The sequence below is a fragment of the Mastigoproctus giganteus genome, chromosome 2 (assembly GCF_048544385.1).
Source record: "Mastigoproctus giganteus isolate SK-2022 chromosome 2, ASM4854438v1, whole genome shotgun sequence".
In the NCBI taxonomy this organism is placed as follows: Eukaryota; Metazoa; Arthropoda; class Arachnida; order Uropygi; family Thelyphonidae; genus Mastigoproctus; species Mastigoproctus giganteus.
In genome coordinates this window covers 99,310,698-99,329,451 of record NC_143576.1, presented here as the reverse complement: position 1 = coordinate 99,329,451, position 18,754 = coordinate 99,310,698, and the positions used below count along the sequence as shown (strand labels likewise).

Here is an 18,754-nt window from a genome sequence, read left to right as displayed (position 1 = left end):
CTGCAAACTGCAATTTGCAGAACTGAGGGGAATGAAGGGATCCTCTTACCAAGCCTCTCTTGGTAAGAGGATCCCTTCATTCCCCTCATCATCGAATGCAGATTGGTCTGTGTTCGATGTGATAAGTGAAAAGTCAGTTAATATAGTATTCGGTTGACTCTCTTGCTGTATTTATACAGGATTCAATTACAAGAGCAGCGTACAAGGCTGGTAAGAAGAAAGTTGCTAGATCGAAATCCTGTCCTTGGTAGACTTCAGAGTTAACAGTATTAAGGCGAGCAGTAATAAGGCTAGAAGACATTATCAATCACAGACATTGGTCCCCCTCCGAGGTTGCAATGCTGCAGAAGAACTATTTGTCATTAAAAAAACAAAGTAGGAAGATAGCTGATCAAAAGCGGCGGACATGGAAACTTTTTTGTGAAAGATTCGGGAAATTCTAACCCGCGGGGTTTACTATATAAACTATTACGTGACAAATTCAGTTATGGGGAAGTGTTTAATATTTTAACCACGGATATCAGTGAGACTATTGGGTGGAAGGATTCCGTTGAGATAATTTTAAGTAAGCTATTTCCAACTGACGATCCTCAGGAAGATATTGAATATCAAGCTGGTATACGTAGAGATAATCGGCTCTATGTAGCTAGACAACATGCTGCGGAGTTTACGATGGATGAAGTTATAGGAGTTTTGAAGAAGCTTAATCTCACAAAATGTCCTGGAATTGATTTAGTCGAGAATATATTTATAACAAGGTTCTATAAGTCGTTACCTAATATCCTTTTATTAATGTATAACAAATGTCTAACAGAAAGGCCGTTGCCAACGCAGTGGAAGATTGCATTATTGAAGTTATTTACAAAACCTGGGAAGCCACTATCTGAACCTAAGTTATATCGCCCGATCGCTCTTTTGGCAAACATTGGTACAATCCTTGAAAGGTTAATGTTATTGTGGGTAACCGACCTGCTAATGCAGCAGGATATGATATCGCCTCAGCAATATGGGTTCACTCCAGTGAAGATTGTCTAGTGCCGTTTCGAACGCATATTGAGAATTCTACATCCAAATATGAATTAGCAATGTACGTTGATTTCGAAGGGGCATTTGTTACAGTTTGGTGGGAGGCAGCGATGGCTCAGTTAAGAAACGCTAATTGTTCGAAGGAATTATATATGCTTTTCAACAGTTACTTTTCAAATAGATATATGCTAGTGAACTCTGAGCACTTTCATCTAGGAAAACAAGTTTTGAGAGGGTGTCCTTATTTGTAACCTAGTCTTACAGAACTGGTTGGTCTGCACGTTCCCGAATTGTAAGGTGATGGCATTTGCAGATGATCTGACAATTATAATTGCAGGCCGATCTCGCTCACTCTTAGAACAGAGAGCTAGTAGTGTGCTGACAGGCTTAAGTTCTTGGGTTCAAAACCATAAGCTTGCTATTAGTCCTTACTAAAAAAGGCGCCTCCGTAGCCAGGTGTGAAGGAGCAGCAGTGCGTAGCACACGCTTCTTGATTAGACCGGGGTTAGAGCCCGTCATCACCAAATACGGAGGATGCTGAAAGGTCAGGGAATGACCACCGCATATCCCGGAGCAATATGGCCTTAGTTGCTAATGCTCCTGAAAACCAAACGACAAACGACCTTACAAAACTAAAATGACGTTATTTAAAATAGCTTTGGACATAAATCGACCTCCTCAGATCAAGTTGAATGGTGTACAGTTAACTATCGTCCTTGATACCAAGTAGCTTGGAATTATTGCGGACATTAAGTTATCATTTCACCAGCATTTATTATATTTAAGCAATAAAATAAGGAAATTTTCTGGTGGTATCATTAGAATTTTAAAGTCTGACTGGGGCCTATCACATAAAACACTGTTTCTGTATTACTGAGGTAATATTCCTTCCTATAACTACGTACGCTGCAGAAGCCTGGTTCCATAGAGTTAAAATAGCTAGTTCGGGCTAAACTAAATTCCATACAGCACATCATGCTTCATGGTATTCTAACAGTGTGCAGAACATTGTGCACTGCCGTGCTGCAGGTGTTGGCCGGAGCACTACCCTTGGATCTACATTTGTTGTATCGTGATTTTGGCTACCGTATTAAGAGGGAAATTCCTACAGAATTTTTTAATATAAAGATCAGTATTCGTTCTGACTGTAGAGGCGAAAAGAAAAGATGTATGAATGAAGTAATCAATTTATGGCAGACAAGATGGGATACCATACCTACTGGAAGAGTGACCACCTTGTTTATCCCGAACGTGACTTTTCTTAATGATAAAAATGTTCCCAATTGGTTTACAGTCGTCATTTTTGTTAACAGGCACGGGCCAATGAATGAGAAATTATATGCATTAGGACTAAATAACAGGGACCTTTGTTTTTGCGGGGCCATAGAAGGATGGCAGCAGATACTATATGATTGTCGAATATATGACAATGCCAGGCAACAATACGTGAAATTCTTGAGAGTATAGCTCCAGGAGAAGAAGCTATATTTTTAAGAGACCGTAGTAAGTTTCAGATGTTCCAGGTATTTGTTAAAGAAGTGTTTGAACTAAGGAAAAGTATGATTCCAGTGACACGAGGTTGATAAAATCCATCTGGCTGGATTAATAGAGGTGTTTTGATGCTGCCGTTCTTAATGGTTGCACAACTGGAAGATATACTTTTCTTTTCTTTATCTCTTTTTTTTTTTTTTTTCCCCTTTCGGTTTTTATTATAATTTTTTTTTATTTTAGCTATTTTTTTTAAATTTTATTTCTCTTCCTTTCGGGTTTTTTTCCCCCTTTGGAGTAGGCCACAGAGAAGGAATTTTTATTTATTTTTATTATTTTTTTCTTTCTTACTCTGAGACCACAGGTGTCCCATCTACTGGAACTGGCCCACCTTCCCGTGGTGTTACGAGAACCCAAAATCATTTGTCCAGGTGACTAATGCTTCTGTGTAGCCAAGCGACCTGAACGTCAAGAACGTCAAACAAATCAAAACTACTCTCCTTGCAAAGATCCGTGATCCTTACAATGCTCGGTGCGTGCAGGACTGTCTCAACCGATGCCCTGCAGGTTATAGCTGGAGTATTACCTCTGGACTTGCACATTTTACATCGTGCCTTCTGCTACGTTCAAAAACATCAGACTTCCATGGAATACAGAATGATGTCCTTGCAGATACCAAAGCTGAAAAAACCCGGATTTGGTCTGCTTTAACAAAAATTTGGCAAGATCATTGGAATACATCCCCTAAAGGCAGAACTACTTATAAATTTATATCAGCCGTCTCCTTTACTGTCAGCAAGAAAAATATCATAACTAGACATGGCTCTTTCAACTCCAAACTCTTTCAGTTCAGAATAAGCAATACCGATTCTTGCCTTGTCTCCAACTGGAACCACCTGCTCTATCACTGCCCTCTTTATGCTGACCTACGGAAATCCCTACAAGACCGTATAAACACCTTCTCACCTGGCAACGAAAACATCTAGTAGAATCTGCCTCACACCTTGGAATCCTACAACAATTTGCTTCTGATTTATTTGCTAAAAGAAAACTTCTGTTGGCCTATCCCACTTCAGCTTCACCTCCTACGGTGGCATCTTCAATAATGCCAGCCTCAACAGTGAGCAGTGTCTTGCAAAGATAAAATATTGCACCTTGAATAGCTCTTAGAAGATCACATAGATCCAGTTTTTTTTTTTTACTTTTATCCCCTTAGGCCTGGGCAACCCGAGGATTGCTGGCACCCACTCGTATTGCACTGACTCAAGCATGTGCGTGATTTGTCCAATCTTAGACCATTCACTTTTATTTTTTTTTATCTTTTTTTTTCTTCTGGCTAGAGAAAATAGAAGAAAGTCTGGGCAACTGGTTTTTTTTATTTATTTTATTTTATTTTATTTATCTTTTTATTTTATTTTACATTTACAATGATTATTTATTTATTTATTATTATTATTTTTTCTTCTTCTTACTTTTATTTATAATTTTTGTTTTATTATTTTTATTTTATATCATTTTACTTCACCTTCATTTCATTTATTTTTTTATTTATTTTATTAGTAATTTCCTTTTTTTTAACTTTGTATCTATATACATCTATATAATTTTTTATTTATTTTTATTTTATTTTACTTCTTTTTTTCTTTTTATTTTTTTAAAATTTTTTTCTACTCCTATCTATAACTTTTTATCTTAGTTTATTTTTCTTTTTTTTTTTCTTTTTACTTATTTATTTATTATTTTTTTAATTATGATTTTATTTATTTTATTTTTTTCGCTATGCTGGTACCCTAAATTTGGATAGCTGTGGGTACAGGATTTGCTGGCATCTACTGGTATAGCACTATCTCCAGTGGGTACAGGACTTCGCCCTCTTCAAGGCAGACAAAGATTGTAATGGTCTATCTCCGCTTGGCCAAGGACATATCTAGTTGTGGCCCCCCTCCTCGTGGTGTAGACGGGCACCGCACACGCTTTCCAGGAGATTGCCTGTCCTGTGGCAAAGAGGCCAGAAACAACAACACATAATATACACAAACATAACACTACACGTTTCTGGCCGCTCTACAGAGTTTTTTTATCATCACAGAGTAACATGGCGGAGATGAACTTATGTTCCTGGAGCCGCTGTACAGAAGATACTATACATGTCTACATCCCTTTTACCCTCGAGACGGAATGCCCCTGCATGTAATTACTTCTGTTCCAGGAAAAATTATGGAGTCGCTGTTTAAAGAAGTAATGTATGACCATTTATACGGGAGTGCAGTTATGCTTCAGTCACAGCATGAGTTTGTTAAGGGGAGATCTTGTCTGACCAGTTTAATTTTACGGTATGATGTAATGACAAAGGAATTGGATGCAAAAAAATAAAAATAAATAAATAATAATAATTTTGATGTAACATACTTCGATTTCACAGATTTTATATTGCACATAAAAGACTTCTTTACAATTTAAGTGCAGTGTGGCATTAAAGGAAAGTTACTGCTATGGACAAAAAGGATGGTTGAGTGGGAGAAAGAGTGGATATTAATAGGTACTTCTTTTCGTGGACTAATGCTGCTATCGAAATCCCAAGCATTCGGTATCGAGTTATTATTTTTCTGTATTTATTAATGATAATGATGAAGGCATATGGTGCAATGTGCTTAAGCCACTTCTGTATCTAAAACTCCAAGAATGCTTATTACAAAACGATTGGTTTTTTCTCAAGGAAACTCGTTCTATTTTTGTCTAGCAAACAGAAAATCGACAAAAGAACTCATGGATTAGTCTTTTTTTTTGTTTTTTTTTTTTGTCTAACAAACAGAAAATCGACAATAGTACTCATGGAATTTACAGATAATAATATTATTATTATTGCTTTTATATTATTTCTCCCTGATTGGGGTTTCTACTTCGTGACTGGTATTGCTGCCAAGTACACAGGGTGATTGTTGTTATGTGTGGTATTATTGTTAGTCGAGGAACTCTCTGATTATTATTATTATTATTATTATTATTATTATTATTATTATTATTATTATTATTATTATTATTATTAGCCATACGGTTCAAGGAAGCCTGAGGCTTTTGTTGCACCAGCTAAAAACAAATTTTGAATTAGCAAGTGTGTGTATCTGTGTGGGTGTGTGAGAGAGCGAGAGAAAACAAGAGTCAGAAGTTGAAGGGAATAACCAAGAAAGAGAAGAATGACGATATCGAGCTAAGGACCCTGGGTGTGCAAAGCCGATACTCACCAGATGCGAGCCCCTGGGATTATATCCGGAGCCATATGGCCTTATTCGCTGATGCTCATAAAACTCTAAACAGTGGTCTCAGACAGTTTTTAAATTCTGTACAGTGGGATCAACTGACGGTGTTACCAACAGTAAATTCTAAGTGGGAAGCATTCAAGGAATTAATCATGGATGCTACTAAAAGTTTCATACCTATTAAGAAATATAATTCAAGGTTTAGGCCTAAATGGTTATCAAATGAACTAATGAGACTCGTGACAGAGAAGAAAAATGCATGGTATGCATATAAATTGTCAAGCGATTCAGAAGCCTATGGCAGATATAAGCTAGTCTGTAATCAGGTCACAAAAGAGGTTAGGCATGCGAAGGCGGATTCAGAGAAATCTTTGGCAAAAGATGCTAAGAAAAACAACAAGGATTTCTTTACTTATATACACTCTAAAAGGAAGGGGATGAATCTGATTGGTCCACTTGATATCGATGGTTCGATTGTTGATGATCCTGATCAGATAGCAAACAAACTGAATGAGTATTTTGCATCTACATTCACACATGGAGAGTTATTGAGGTTTGAAAATGCCAAGAGGTTCTCAAAATTCTAGCAGGGTGCTTAATGATTTGTAATAACTGAGAGCAAAGTGGGGGAGAAATTGTTGAAGTTAAACATAAGAAAGGCACCTGGGGTGGATCGGATCTATACAGTTATATTAAATGAGGCGGCAAAGCAACTAAGCAAACGCTTAGCCATAATTATGAGGGCATCCTTGGACTCAGGGGAGGTCCCCACGGTCTGGAGATGTGCAAATGTATCCCCAATTCACAAAGAGGGATCGAAGGGTGACACGAGTAATTACAGACAAGTTAGTTTAACTTCTGTTCTGGGTAAAATAATGGAGTCACTGGTTAAAGATGCATTGCAGGATCATCTAGACAAGACTGCAGCAATAATTCAGACACAGCACGGGTTTGTTAAGGGAAAGTCTTGTCTGACAAATTTGATTAGATATTATGATGTGGTTACAAAGGAACTGGATGCAAAAAATAATTTTGATATCATATATTTGGATTTAAGGAAAGCTTTAGACACTGTTGCGCGTGGAAGACTATTGTTCAAATTGGAGCAGAACAGTATTAAGTGTAAGTTGCTACAATGGATAAAAGGATGGATGAGTGAGAGAAAACAGAGGGTGGTAATTAATGGGTACGGTTCTTCGTGGACTAATATTATTAGTGGAGTCCCACAGGGTTCGGTGTTGGTTCCTCTGTTGTTTTCTATATTTATCAATGATATTAATGAAGGTATATCAGCCTTAGTGTCGAAGTTTGCAGATAATACAAAGGTTGGCAGGGTTGACAGTAATGGCAGTGTGCTACTGCAACAGGATCTAGTTAATTTGGGCAGATGGGCCAAGAAGTGGCAACTGAAGTTTAGCCTTGACAAATGCAAAATACTGCGTATGGGCAAAAGTAACCCCAGAGAAACGTACCAACTGTGTGGTACTACCCTTATGGTGGTAGAAAATGAAAAAGACCTGGGAGTAACTTCACATCTAGTCAGATATGAAGTTTTCTGAGCAATGCAGACAGACTGCCAGGGCAGGTCATGGGGTTTTGTCAGTGATATATAGGAATTTTGCTAGCAGAGTAGATGACTTTCATCAACCGGTGAAATACCACCACTTTGCTTATTGGAGGCTTGAAGTGGTGAAACCCATGTTTAGTCTCTAGAGCAAAGTTTCCGGCATCCCCCTCCCCCCATACTTCTCCTTCAACCCATGCACGGTACTATGTACTATAGGTTTTGATACCTTTCGTGTTTGGGGTTTTCATAAAAAAAAAAAAAAAAAAAGAGAAGAAGGTGATTGTCCCTCTGTATAAGGCAAAGGTCAGGCCATGACTTGAGTACTGTGTACAGGTCTGCAGGTCTCATTTTAGGAAGGATGTAGATTTGCGTGAGCGTGTACAGAGAAGGGCAACAAGATTGGTGAGGGGGAATGAAGGGATCCTCTTACCAAGAGAGGCTTAAGTTCTGCAAATTGCCGTGGCTGGAGACTAGGCACCTGCGAGGTGATCTGATTGAGGTGTTTAAGACCTTGAATGGGTAGAGCATGCTGAATTCTGATGGGATTCTTCCACCTGTTCAGATTACGAACCTAAGGGGGCATAAATTGAAATTGAGGACGGACAGATGTAGAATAGATGTGCAGAAATTTGCCTTTAGCCAGGGGGTGGTTAATTGCTGGAACAAACTTCCATCTGTCGTTGTGGAAGTTGATAGGTTAAATAAGTTTATGGAAGAACTGAACAGGCATTTGGAGGGAATGGTGTGATTTTTTTTGTTTTTTTGGCTTATGCTGCATAAGCTCATACACTTGCTTTCTTGCATCACATGCCACTACTACTACTACAACAATGCGAGCGTTTCTCATTCGCAGTACGCAACATTGTGTATCATCTTGTCGTTTTAGTAGGTGTCCCGTTTTCTGTATTTTTAAATTTAGTTATCCCACTTGTAATGTAGTTTAATTTCTTCTGTATGTGTTTTTAGTGATATGTTCAAATTTACTGCATTGCACAGCCATGTTGTGTTTTTATTGATACGCTGAATTTTACTTTAGCAAAGATATGTTTTTTTAGCGATACGCTCAAATTTTATGCATTTCACAGCAAGGGTTTGTGTTATTCTCAATTTTACTGCATTTCACAGCAAAGAAACACCCAGTATGATATTAGAAGTGGGCTGTGTCTGGCGGATGTTTTGCGGTCTCTTGTTCATTATTTTAAAAATTACTTACCGTGGACAGTCCATGAGGAGGCAAATGTGTATATCTGTTTGCAGTGTTTAAAGTTATTTGTAAAATTTTATTTGAAATACTAATGGCAGTATGCCTGTGTTGTCTAAAATTTCCAGGAAAACGCGCAGTTGGTTCGTCCTTAATCGGAAACTTTTGTCTGATTAAGTTATATCCGGTGTTGCGTGCTTTACGTTTTAATATTGGCCAATATGGTGTAGCGTCAGTACAAAACAAGTTTCTGGAGTCTGTCTTTTCCCGAGGAACGAGTGAGGTAAAGGCAGTGGATATGTACCGGTGTAAAGAAGTTGCCCGGTTTCCAATAGTAGCAGTGGCGTAGCTACCATGTAGGCAGGCAAGGTAATTGCCTCCGGGCCCGGCGTGTTTGGCTGTCTCCTCTTCTTGCAATTTTCATTAAGTATGGGCCCGAACATGTTCTTTGCCTCCGGGCCTGAAAAAGGGTAGCTACGCTACTGAATAGTAGATAATGTCTGATAGCAAGTGAGCTTAGTTTACTAATAGAAAAGTGTTTATTTAATTACAATATATACCGAGTAGTATAAATAAGTATACGTTTTTTTATTTATTAATTAAAGGGATCCCAGCTAACCCATTACAACCCCGCTGTCAGTTATACCTAATTTAGGAGTACTCTAATATACTCCCTCTCCTGTTTGCCCAAGTACAGGGAGGGAAAAACTGCCACGACCAAAACAGATACATATGAAAAAAACAGAATAATCAAATTGCTTAAAAAATAAATTTGGACTGTCTGAAATTCCTAAATTTCAGACAAAGTCCAAACTTCATAGCAAAAGAGCTACATCTGTTCAGAGTCTGTTGGAAAGCTAGCAGCACAAGGAGCTGCCAAGAACAGAAATGCCAGAACAAGGAGCTGGAGTTGCAGTGGATATGGCAGACTTATGCCTCCTCCAAAGCAGCAAAGTCTTTCAGAAAGATTCCAAAGAACTTTAGGGAATCTGGTACTACACCATACCACATTACCAATCCACAGCTGCCAGATGCAGAAGAGTCTTCTGCCTAAGAAATAAAGCAGTTGTAACGGCTTGGAAAGTCAAGAAGTTGTCCTGTTTATCAACTAGAATCATCTTGCAGCCTTTTGCCATAAGATTGAGATTACTCACTCATGATACCAATTCAATTTGTAGATCGCTGTACTCCTCACAGTTGTACATATGTTCCCATGATTCCCTTTCACCACAATGGCAATTGGATCTTTCAGTAATTCCTAAATCGTGCAGTGTTGTATTAATGAACCATGACTAGTCAATAAGAACATAGCTTGTATGTTTGGTGCAAATCTTAAACTTTATTGAGGCTGCATTTCTTATATCTTGGAAAAATTGTGTAATCCATCCTTTATCACAAACACTCCTGCCAGACTTTTACCAGAGCATCCCAGATTCTTGCCTTTTTCTTCCTGGGATGTCCACCTCAATATTCAGAAATGAACAGGGAAGGCCCCAGCAGATGGAATAAGCCAACACACAATGCACCAAATGCAGATCAATAGGCAATTTTCCAGTCAAAACCTGCAAATCTGGAGTCGACACAGTTTTGCATGCTGTGCACATCCTAAGGAGCATTACTCTTTGAATGGAACTGAACTTTCTAGTAAATACTTTTCCACTTACACGCTCAAACCAAATTGGTGCACCATACGGTACCATGGAGATAAATACACATTCAAATAGCAAGTTCAGTGCCCTACCTTTCATTCCCCAGCCAACCCTAGTGATTTGAGTAATCATCCCAATAAATTTCCTCACCTTTTCTGATAGATATATGACATGTGAGTTGAAAGTCAAAGATCCATCAAGCGTAATGCCTAAATATTGTAATTGCCTTGCCAATTTTAGCCTCGACCCATTCATTCTCACAATTGGTGATCTTCTATCCAAAAAAATGACCATTTTCCTTGTTTTGGTTCCTGATACAGTCAGTTTAGATGGTGTTAATCTACACCAGTTAAGTTCAAGCAAAACGTGCGTGACCTGGTTTCTAGTTGCATCTGTGGATTTCCTTCAATAGGCAGCACAAGATCATCAGCATACACCACTATATCTATATCCTTGTAGTCCCTACACAACCAGTCCTCTCAAACTAGGTTCCACATTAGCGGCCCAAAACTGATTGTTGTGGGCATCCGCTGGTCACCTCTCGTACAATGGAACCAATTGATGACTTAACAGTCACTGTACAGTGCATGAAGTAGTCCTTTACCATCCTAAAGATCTCAGCCTGCAAGTTGCAACATCATAAGAATGCTGTTCCATTGAATGGAGTTAAAACTTCCCTTGAAGTCAATAAAGATTCGAAGGACATACTTATTATTCGAGCCTAATATATAGTTCCGGATACCAGGGAGGAGGGCAATAGGTCAATAAGATTGTGGATCATTCTTTGGCCTAGATGGTCCCTTCAGTCTCAGCTTTAATAAGGCATCCTTCCGTGGTGATGGAAAGACCCCATCATGCAGGTAGCTATTAAAGACTTCAGGTATCAGTCGATGAGCCTGTTCAATGACCTCTTCTTCAATAAGGTCCATCCCTGGGCATTTATTATGTGCTGTATTGCATCACAATTCAATCAAACTAAAGGGATTCTCATTATGTACCCCAGAGTAAGCATGATTCAGCCTTTTCATCATCATATGTTCCTCATTATCTTGCTCAGAGATAGTATCTCCAATTAGATAATCAAGATCACAGACATGCTTTCCCTCCAACTTGTACTTTCCTTGTCAACACCTCCAATAGAGTATGCCATATCTCCATTATATATTTAGTTTTGCCAGTATATAGCTTATATACAATTCCCCATGGGTTCTCATTGCCCACTGTTCTAACCAACGTTCTCCAGGTGGTTAAGTTTGATTTAGATATTATACGCACATATGCACTCCATATCCTCTAATTGTACTTTCCTCGTCAACACCTCCAATAGTGCCACAACTTCCTCCTTCCCATTGTTACCCCCGCTTCTTTGGTACCTTTTTTCGTGCTTTATGAACTTGCTTCTGAAGTTGGCTTAACTCACCAGACCACCATTTAACAGGAATCTTATTGCAGTTCTTTTGCTTCATAGATGTGCTGGAAGCCTCAAAGAGAGAGTGCTGAAGTATGCCCACTGGATTCTCTCTGGACATCTGATTGAATGCCCCGATGTCCAGGTTCCCAAGTCGGACACGAATATGTTCGACTTGGGAATCTGGGCAAATCGTCATAACTGTTCCTGAGATGGAGCTAGTTTTGTCATGTCACTGACAGAAAATACAATGGCCTGATGATCAGAGCAGACCAAATCTGCTCTTAATCACCAATCGTCCACAATACCAGCTGCCATTACGCTACAGATTGTCAAGTCAATATTTGATTCTCCATTAACAGTGAAGAAAGTACTATCTGGACTTGGTAGATTTTGTGTAAGCTATCTACAACAAGCAAAGAATTAATCTAGTTTACAACCACAATCATTTGTAATTCTTTCAAACCCCGACGCTGATCTTGCATTAGAATCCATCGCAAATATTACTGAATTATTACCCAAGTGATTTTTAACCAGTTCCATGTACCTGATGTAGATGTTGTCTGTTGAGTGATGACAATACATACAACATAGATAGAATGATGCAAGATCTGACTCCACCCCTATGCACACCATCTGTGAAGAGCACAACAGATTTATAGCAGTGATAACTACATTCTTATTAAACATTACAATTGCAACTCATAAGTCAGGTTCATCTGCACAAAATACGCGTGCTGAAAATGGATATCCTGTATGCCGACTTTTCACTAAGTATGGTTCCTTTATGCAACCTATATCAATATTCTCTCTGCTGCACACTGGTCTAACTTCATCAGCCACCGATCTTGTTATCTGAGCATTAATCTGTAGTAATAGCAGGTTATCATTCAATTTTGCATTGTACTGATTAAGAATTAAGTGATTATCAGTATCTGCCATTAACATTATCATATTGCCGTGCTCTTTCACCAACTTAAGTACATTCAAGTAGTCTGGACACTGTTTACTCCTTACGGAATGATTTGCAGCTCGTTTTTTTTTTTTTTTTTTTTTTTGCCTTACATTGGAACAGATCAGTTGTTCTCGCTGATTACAGAATGTGTATAGTCACTGTGCAGGTATAGGAGTGTTCTATACCTGCACAGTGACTGCAAATTGGGTCTCTGTGGTAACATGTTCTGCTGTGTGACCAAATACCTGACAATTAGAGCACAAGATAACTAAATGGAAATCATTGAACTTATATGACATGAAGCCAACTAAAATCCTATCCTGCAGTAACAAATGACTTCTAATACGCCTTGATACCTTGAAGACCTAATTGTTTCCTGTTTTTGCTTTATTAATACTACAAAAACGGACAAATATCTCCATCTCCACTTCCTCCCTGAAGATGTTCATGCTTACTAAATTTTTGTTATACAGGGTGTTTCAAAAATGATGGTCAATAATTTAAAAGTGAAAAGTACAAACTAAAATAAGCAAAAAAGTCTCGGTGAACATCAGGCCGCAAATGAACCACTTTCGAGATAATGCACATTTTCTGTTAAGATCCGCCACTGACTATGGGAGCACTAGTTTAGCAAAAAGCTGTGAATCCTTTGCTGAGGGTGGTTTTATTAAACATAAGATAATACATTTTTAATTTTTGGTTTCAACACAACAGGATTTTACAGATGTTACATGTTACAGGATGTTCTTTCTAACACCCTTTCCTCAACATCAGGTGTTATGCTTCTGGGTCTACTTGCTTGTACTCCATGTGCGAAGCACCCATGTTCTCTGAATGTTCTCTGATGAATGTGCACCCGTTGGGCTGCCTTTGGCAGGGAAATGCTTCTTGGTACAAACGTGCAGTCTCGAGTGCACTGCCGTACTGTGTTGGCTTTACCATACATGAAGTGCATGTCCGCATGCTCTTCGTTGCTGTAACCTCTTTCCATGTTGACTATCCTTTGACAAGTACTAGTATGCCTGCTACGTCTCAGAGCATTGAGAGAGGGGAAAGGGAGAAAATGAGCATAACCTAACCTAAACAAACAAGTCAGTGGTGGATCCCAACTCTGTACAGTTAACCTTGTCAGTGGTGGATACCAACTAGAAATGTGCAATATGTCGGAAATAATTCACTTAAGGACCCATGTTCACTTGTCTTTTTTTGCATATTGTAGTCTGTACAGTTCACCTTTAAATTATTGACCATCACTTTGAAACACTCCTGTATAAGTCTCCTAACAGGTCTTTCTTGTTGATCATTTTTTCCCACATCATACAAAATTATTTTTTGTCCTGTTTTTTTTTTTGGAGTTGAGAGGATCAAGCCCAATCATTTAATGCTCTTGCATTGCTTTACCTCTTGTAGCTCTTTTTCTGTTTGCATCTCCAGTACCACAACATTATCCCTAATCTTTCAAAACCTCCTTATCCTTATTTTCTTTAAGCTGCTTTTAAGCTCTTTAGTTACTGCTAAACTCATCACTGTTTTTCAAGTTTGATCCATCGGCTGCTTTCACTCTCAGTCCTCCTGTTCCATCCGACGATGAGGAAGATAAGCACATCCGACTTTCATTTCGGCCCTTAGTTTGCCTTCGTTCCTTGACATTCACCTGACCCTGAGGTGTTCTATGCTGGATTACCTTACTATATAGTTCTCTTAATATATCACTAACTTTATTTTTCAGTCCTTCAATTTTTTGTTTGTATTCCTTCAATTTCACCTCCAAGGATGTAATGTTATCATTTAAGCATTTATTTTCTGCATCCACCAAGGAAGCATTAAACAGTTCCTTAGTAAGCCAGTCTTCCTTGATCTGCAGCTCTCACAGTTTTCTCATTCACATCTAGTACCCTCTCTAAGCCAGTGACCTCCTTTAGACACTCATTTTCAATGCCAACATCATGTAGGGCGCTTTCAAGCACACACCATTGTGAAAGTACCCCATTTACAATCCTCATACTCACCTTTTTTTTTCCTGAAAAAGAAATTCTTCCAGCTCCTTATGCAGGCAGAGAGAAAGCTCACTAAACATTTTAAAAGATATTTTCTCAGCTAAATCTACAGGTTCCCTCGCACGATCCAGATAAAAAAAAAATCCCCTTGATCTAGCACACTGTGTTCCATCTCGTGGAGACAAACCAAGGGAAACAGGTGGTGTGCATTTCATCAATTTCTCCAAATTCCTGATAAGAAGTATACAAAATGTCAAAATGTGTTTGTTTTATGGCAGTCTCCGAGGTTTTCCCCCCCATAAGCTGCTGTAGCACCTGTATGAGGCATGTGCCAATGCAGGCAATGGTAAGTGTGGGTGTGGAGTGGTGTGTTTGTTCTGTTGAGTGTTGTTTTCCAGCCCCTGGTGTCTTCGCAGGCATGGGGCATAGAACAAGTTTGTTCACTGTCTTCCATCACTAGCCACGAAGAGGCATGCCAGGGTGTACACAAGAAATATACAAGGTCAAGGTGTGTTTGTTTTAATTGCTGTCTCCAGGGTTCCTCCTGTATACCGCTAGCATCTGAAAAGGCAAAAAGCCAAGGCAAGCAAGTGTGTATGTGTAGGTGTGTAAGTATGTGTGGTGTTATTTTGAGTGCTGGCACCTGGCAACTTTGTAGCCAGGGAACACCCGGTCCCCTGCCCCCTGACTCCCAACCTTGGCCACGAGGAGGCATGCCAGGGACAAATTATTACCAGAGACACTTACTGGGGCTATCAGGCAAGCCTGGGAGCCCCAAGGTGTTTAGGGAAAGGAAGTGGAGATTAGAATGAGAAGTATGGGGATTGAAAGGGAAGAGGGAAGGTTGGATAGAAGATAAGGAGAAGAAGAAAAAGAATAGACATCCCCTGAAATAGAAGAGAAAAGGTTACAATAGTAAAAAAGAAATAGTGTATAGTGAACTATATTCTATTACATTTAAACTCTAATCTAAAGATACTTAGACATATTTGAACTAGCAAAGCTAGCAACAAAACAGTATCAATGAAAATTATATATAAGTCTACAGCCTGTAGACAGGAAGTAACATTAACAAAAAATATACAGGATGAAACAGTCAAATGCTAGATTTGTGAGGTAGTAGTAGAGGCAATGTGATGCTAGAAAGCAAGCTTATGTAGCATCAGCCAAAAAAAAAAAAAAATTTTCAAATATTCATTCCCTCTAAAAGTTTGTACAGTTCCTCCTTGAATTTATTTAAGCTATCAACTTCCAAGACTAGCTAAATTTAAAAAATAAGCTAACGAATGCCACTAAGCCTATTTAAATCATTTGTAAAACACAAATTAATCAAAAATACAATAAAATGTGTAAGAAAAACTTATCATTTGCAGGAGCTCAATAAGTGTACGTCTTCACACTTATAATCTCATTCCAGTACTCTAATGACAATGATCATAATTATTTATATTATCCACGAGGGATCTGTTGCTGAATCTGTTTTAAACTTGTCGGTGATTTTCTTCCCATTTGGCTGAATTAAAATTGCCCAGGAATAGTGGCTGCTAATAGTAGTGGTGTTTCTGATAAGGAAAAAAAGGACCTAGAAGTCTATTTCTTTGGTTAAAAACTAAAATATTGAAGCTATTAAAGATAAGAATACAAGGAATCCCTTCTATGAGTTTGATATCCATAAAGGTAAAAAGGTAAAGTGCAGCCATTATCAACCCACTGCAGGATGGAAGCCTCCTCAACAATTCATGCTGAGGGAAATGGACCATAATCTGCCACGCTGGCCCAGTGCCGGTTGGCAGATCGGCTGTATTCAGCAGTCAGGGGCTTGAACCCCAGTCTACTCAAAGAACGTGTGCTACTGAACTCCCGCTCCTGACCACTCGGCTACGGAGGCGTTATGATATTTATGATATCCATAATGAAAGATAAAGTGTGAATTGCAGGGCTCTGAAAATAATAGGTTCCATTTTAAGTCAGGATTCATTTTATGATACTGGGCTAGAGCCTAACTTGTCATTTAATTTGTAATTGATACCTAACTTGTTACTAGGTTTGCCTGTATTTATCTTATTTTTACCGTCCTTATAATTTGGTTATCCGTGAGGGGGGGGGCGGGATTGAGGAACTTCCACACTTGGGCTGTGTATGCTACTACAAATGGGCCATATAAGAAGTGGGCATTATTCAAAGTAAAGTTTTTTTTGTTGGAAACTTCGCTGCATTTACAATTATTATAATTTATGCTTATAGTATGTATAGTGTACTGACAAGAAAATAAAATTCATTGATATATATTCATATGCAGCTGGGTTATAAATTTTTAAAGGTTGAGGGGTAAAAATTACTTGTGTGTTCAGTTAGGTTACCAACTAATAAAAACAAAAAACATTGCTATGACAGTGAAGATAATGTTTTGAATTTCATTGCATTAGGTATTGTAAAAGAATGATTGAAAAATAACTGCTAACTCAAAATGAATCACTTATCACAAAAATGCACATCTAGAATTCATATAACTCAAGGCATGCTGTACTTTTATGCACCTTCAAGGACATTAATAGGGATTTTGTTTTGATATTGCAGGTTCAGAATAGGGAGTTTGCTCTACCAGTTTCCAAATGCTATGAAGTAAAAGGACACAGTCGAAGTTTTATTGATTTTTATGAAGTACCTTATTCTAGTTCTTTTCAAGCAGTTCTGAAAATTATTCAGAAAGATACATTTTTTAAAAGTGGTTCTGAACTATGGTGTTTTGAGCCTTACAGATTATGTGAAATGCCATTTGTGTCTCTTGAGAGCGAACAGTCATGTTATAATTTTAAAGCCTGTGAAACTGAATTCTTGACTGGTGATGATTTAAATGGAGGAGGAGTGCCAACTCCACAAACACCTAGCTGTCTTGATTTTTCTCCTCATTGGATAACAGTATCTAAAGAGAAAATCAATATATATCATTCAAGCAATACCTTTCTTTCACCATTAGAACAGCATTATTTATCATGCACTCATTTAGATAATAATATTTCAGGGACTTCACATTCTTCTGGACGGCCATCACCTGAACACTTGCATAAAATTTTCACTGTGTTGTCAGACATGGTAAGTTGAAGCAACATAGCTTAAAGCATACTAACTTAAAGCATTTAGTTATTCACCATATTATATTTGTTTATTCCATATTTGATATTTTTATGTTATGCAATTAATGATGTAGAAATTATGTACTACTGAGTTTTTAGGTAATTTTGTATATTTATGTTTTTTCCCATTCCAAAAACAAATTTGAGTTCTCTTAGTTATGTTGGACATCACAGCAAGATTTAGTACTCTACATTTTGAGAGATCAGTTTTAAGATTGTTTTGTAAGATGGCCATTAGATAGTCCACCAGAGCAGACTTACTGGAAATGCTTTGTGTCACCCATATCAGCTAGTTTATCTTTTGCTGAAGGAGTTGAGTAGTATGTGGTTACTAGCATTGGAGCTATGTTATGTCAAGAAGATGGGTATAACTTTGCTGTGTGTTCAGCATATGTAAAAATTTCATCAATTCTTATATGTATCCCCCCCCCCCAAATCCTACCTCATCATGAGTAGCCAAACTGATGGAACAAACTTATCTGCCAAAAAGGATTCAAACCTTTTGGACATTTCCTAATTTATTTCACAAATCTAAATGTTGCCCATTTTCATCTAAAAACTATCAAGCTTCACTTACTGTTTTGATAGAACTTTGCCGACCAGGCTAGCCAGGTGGGTAAAGAGGCTGCCTGGCAACCCAAAGGTCGCGGGTACGAATCCCGCCTTGGGCTTGGATCACAGTAAAATGCAAAAACTTTGTGAGGTGCATTATGGCCACAGAAGCCGATGCGCCAACAACTAACAAAAAAAAAAAAGAAGAAAATATAGAACTTTAATTATCCGTTGTCTCAAATTTTTTGTCCTAATTATGTGCTTTCTGATTCCTTAGTTGATTCATTTTAAAGATGCTATTTCTACATATGTCTCTCCACTCTGGCCATCTTTTTCAGAAACTTCCTAATATTTTGATCTCCTCTGGCATAAAATTTCTCCTTAGTTATTTTGTTGAATTCATTTGTTGTCTCAGTCATTCTTTCAACTCTACACAGTTTATATACTTTTGCAGTCATGCCTACCATAGTAGAGGCAGAATGGACTCACTGGTAATGCAATCTTTGGTTGTATTGATTAT

General features: G+C 38.2%; 1 protein-coding gene across 1 annotated transcript in view; it reads left to right on the top strand.

Annotated features, from left to right (window-relative positions):
* Positions 1–8,602: 8,602 nt before the first annotated feature.
* Positions 8,603–18,754, top strand: part of LOC150089459 (uncharacterized) — an 86,033-nt gene continuing 75,881 nt past the window's right edge. Inside the window, exons 1-2 of the mRNA XM_090368608.1 lie at positions 8,603–8,822; positions 17,126–17,641. Coding sequence (XP_090224734.1) covers positions 8,634–8,822; positions 17,126–17,641 — 705 coding nt within the window. The 5' untranslated portion in view covers positions 8,603–8,633. The remainder of the gene's footprint in view (positions 8,823–17,125; positions 17,642–18,754) is intronic.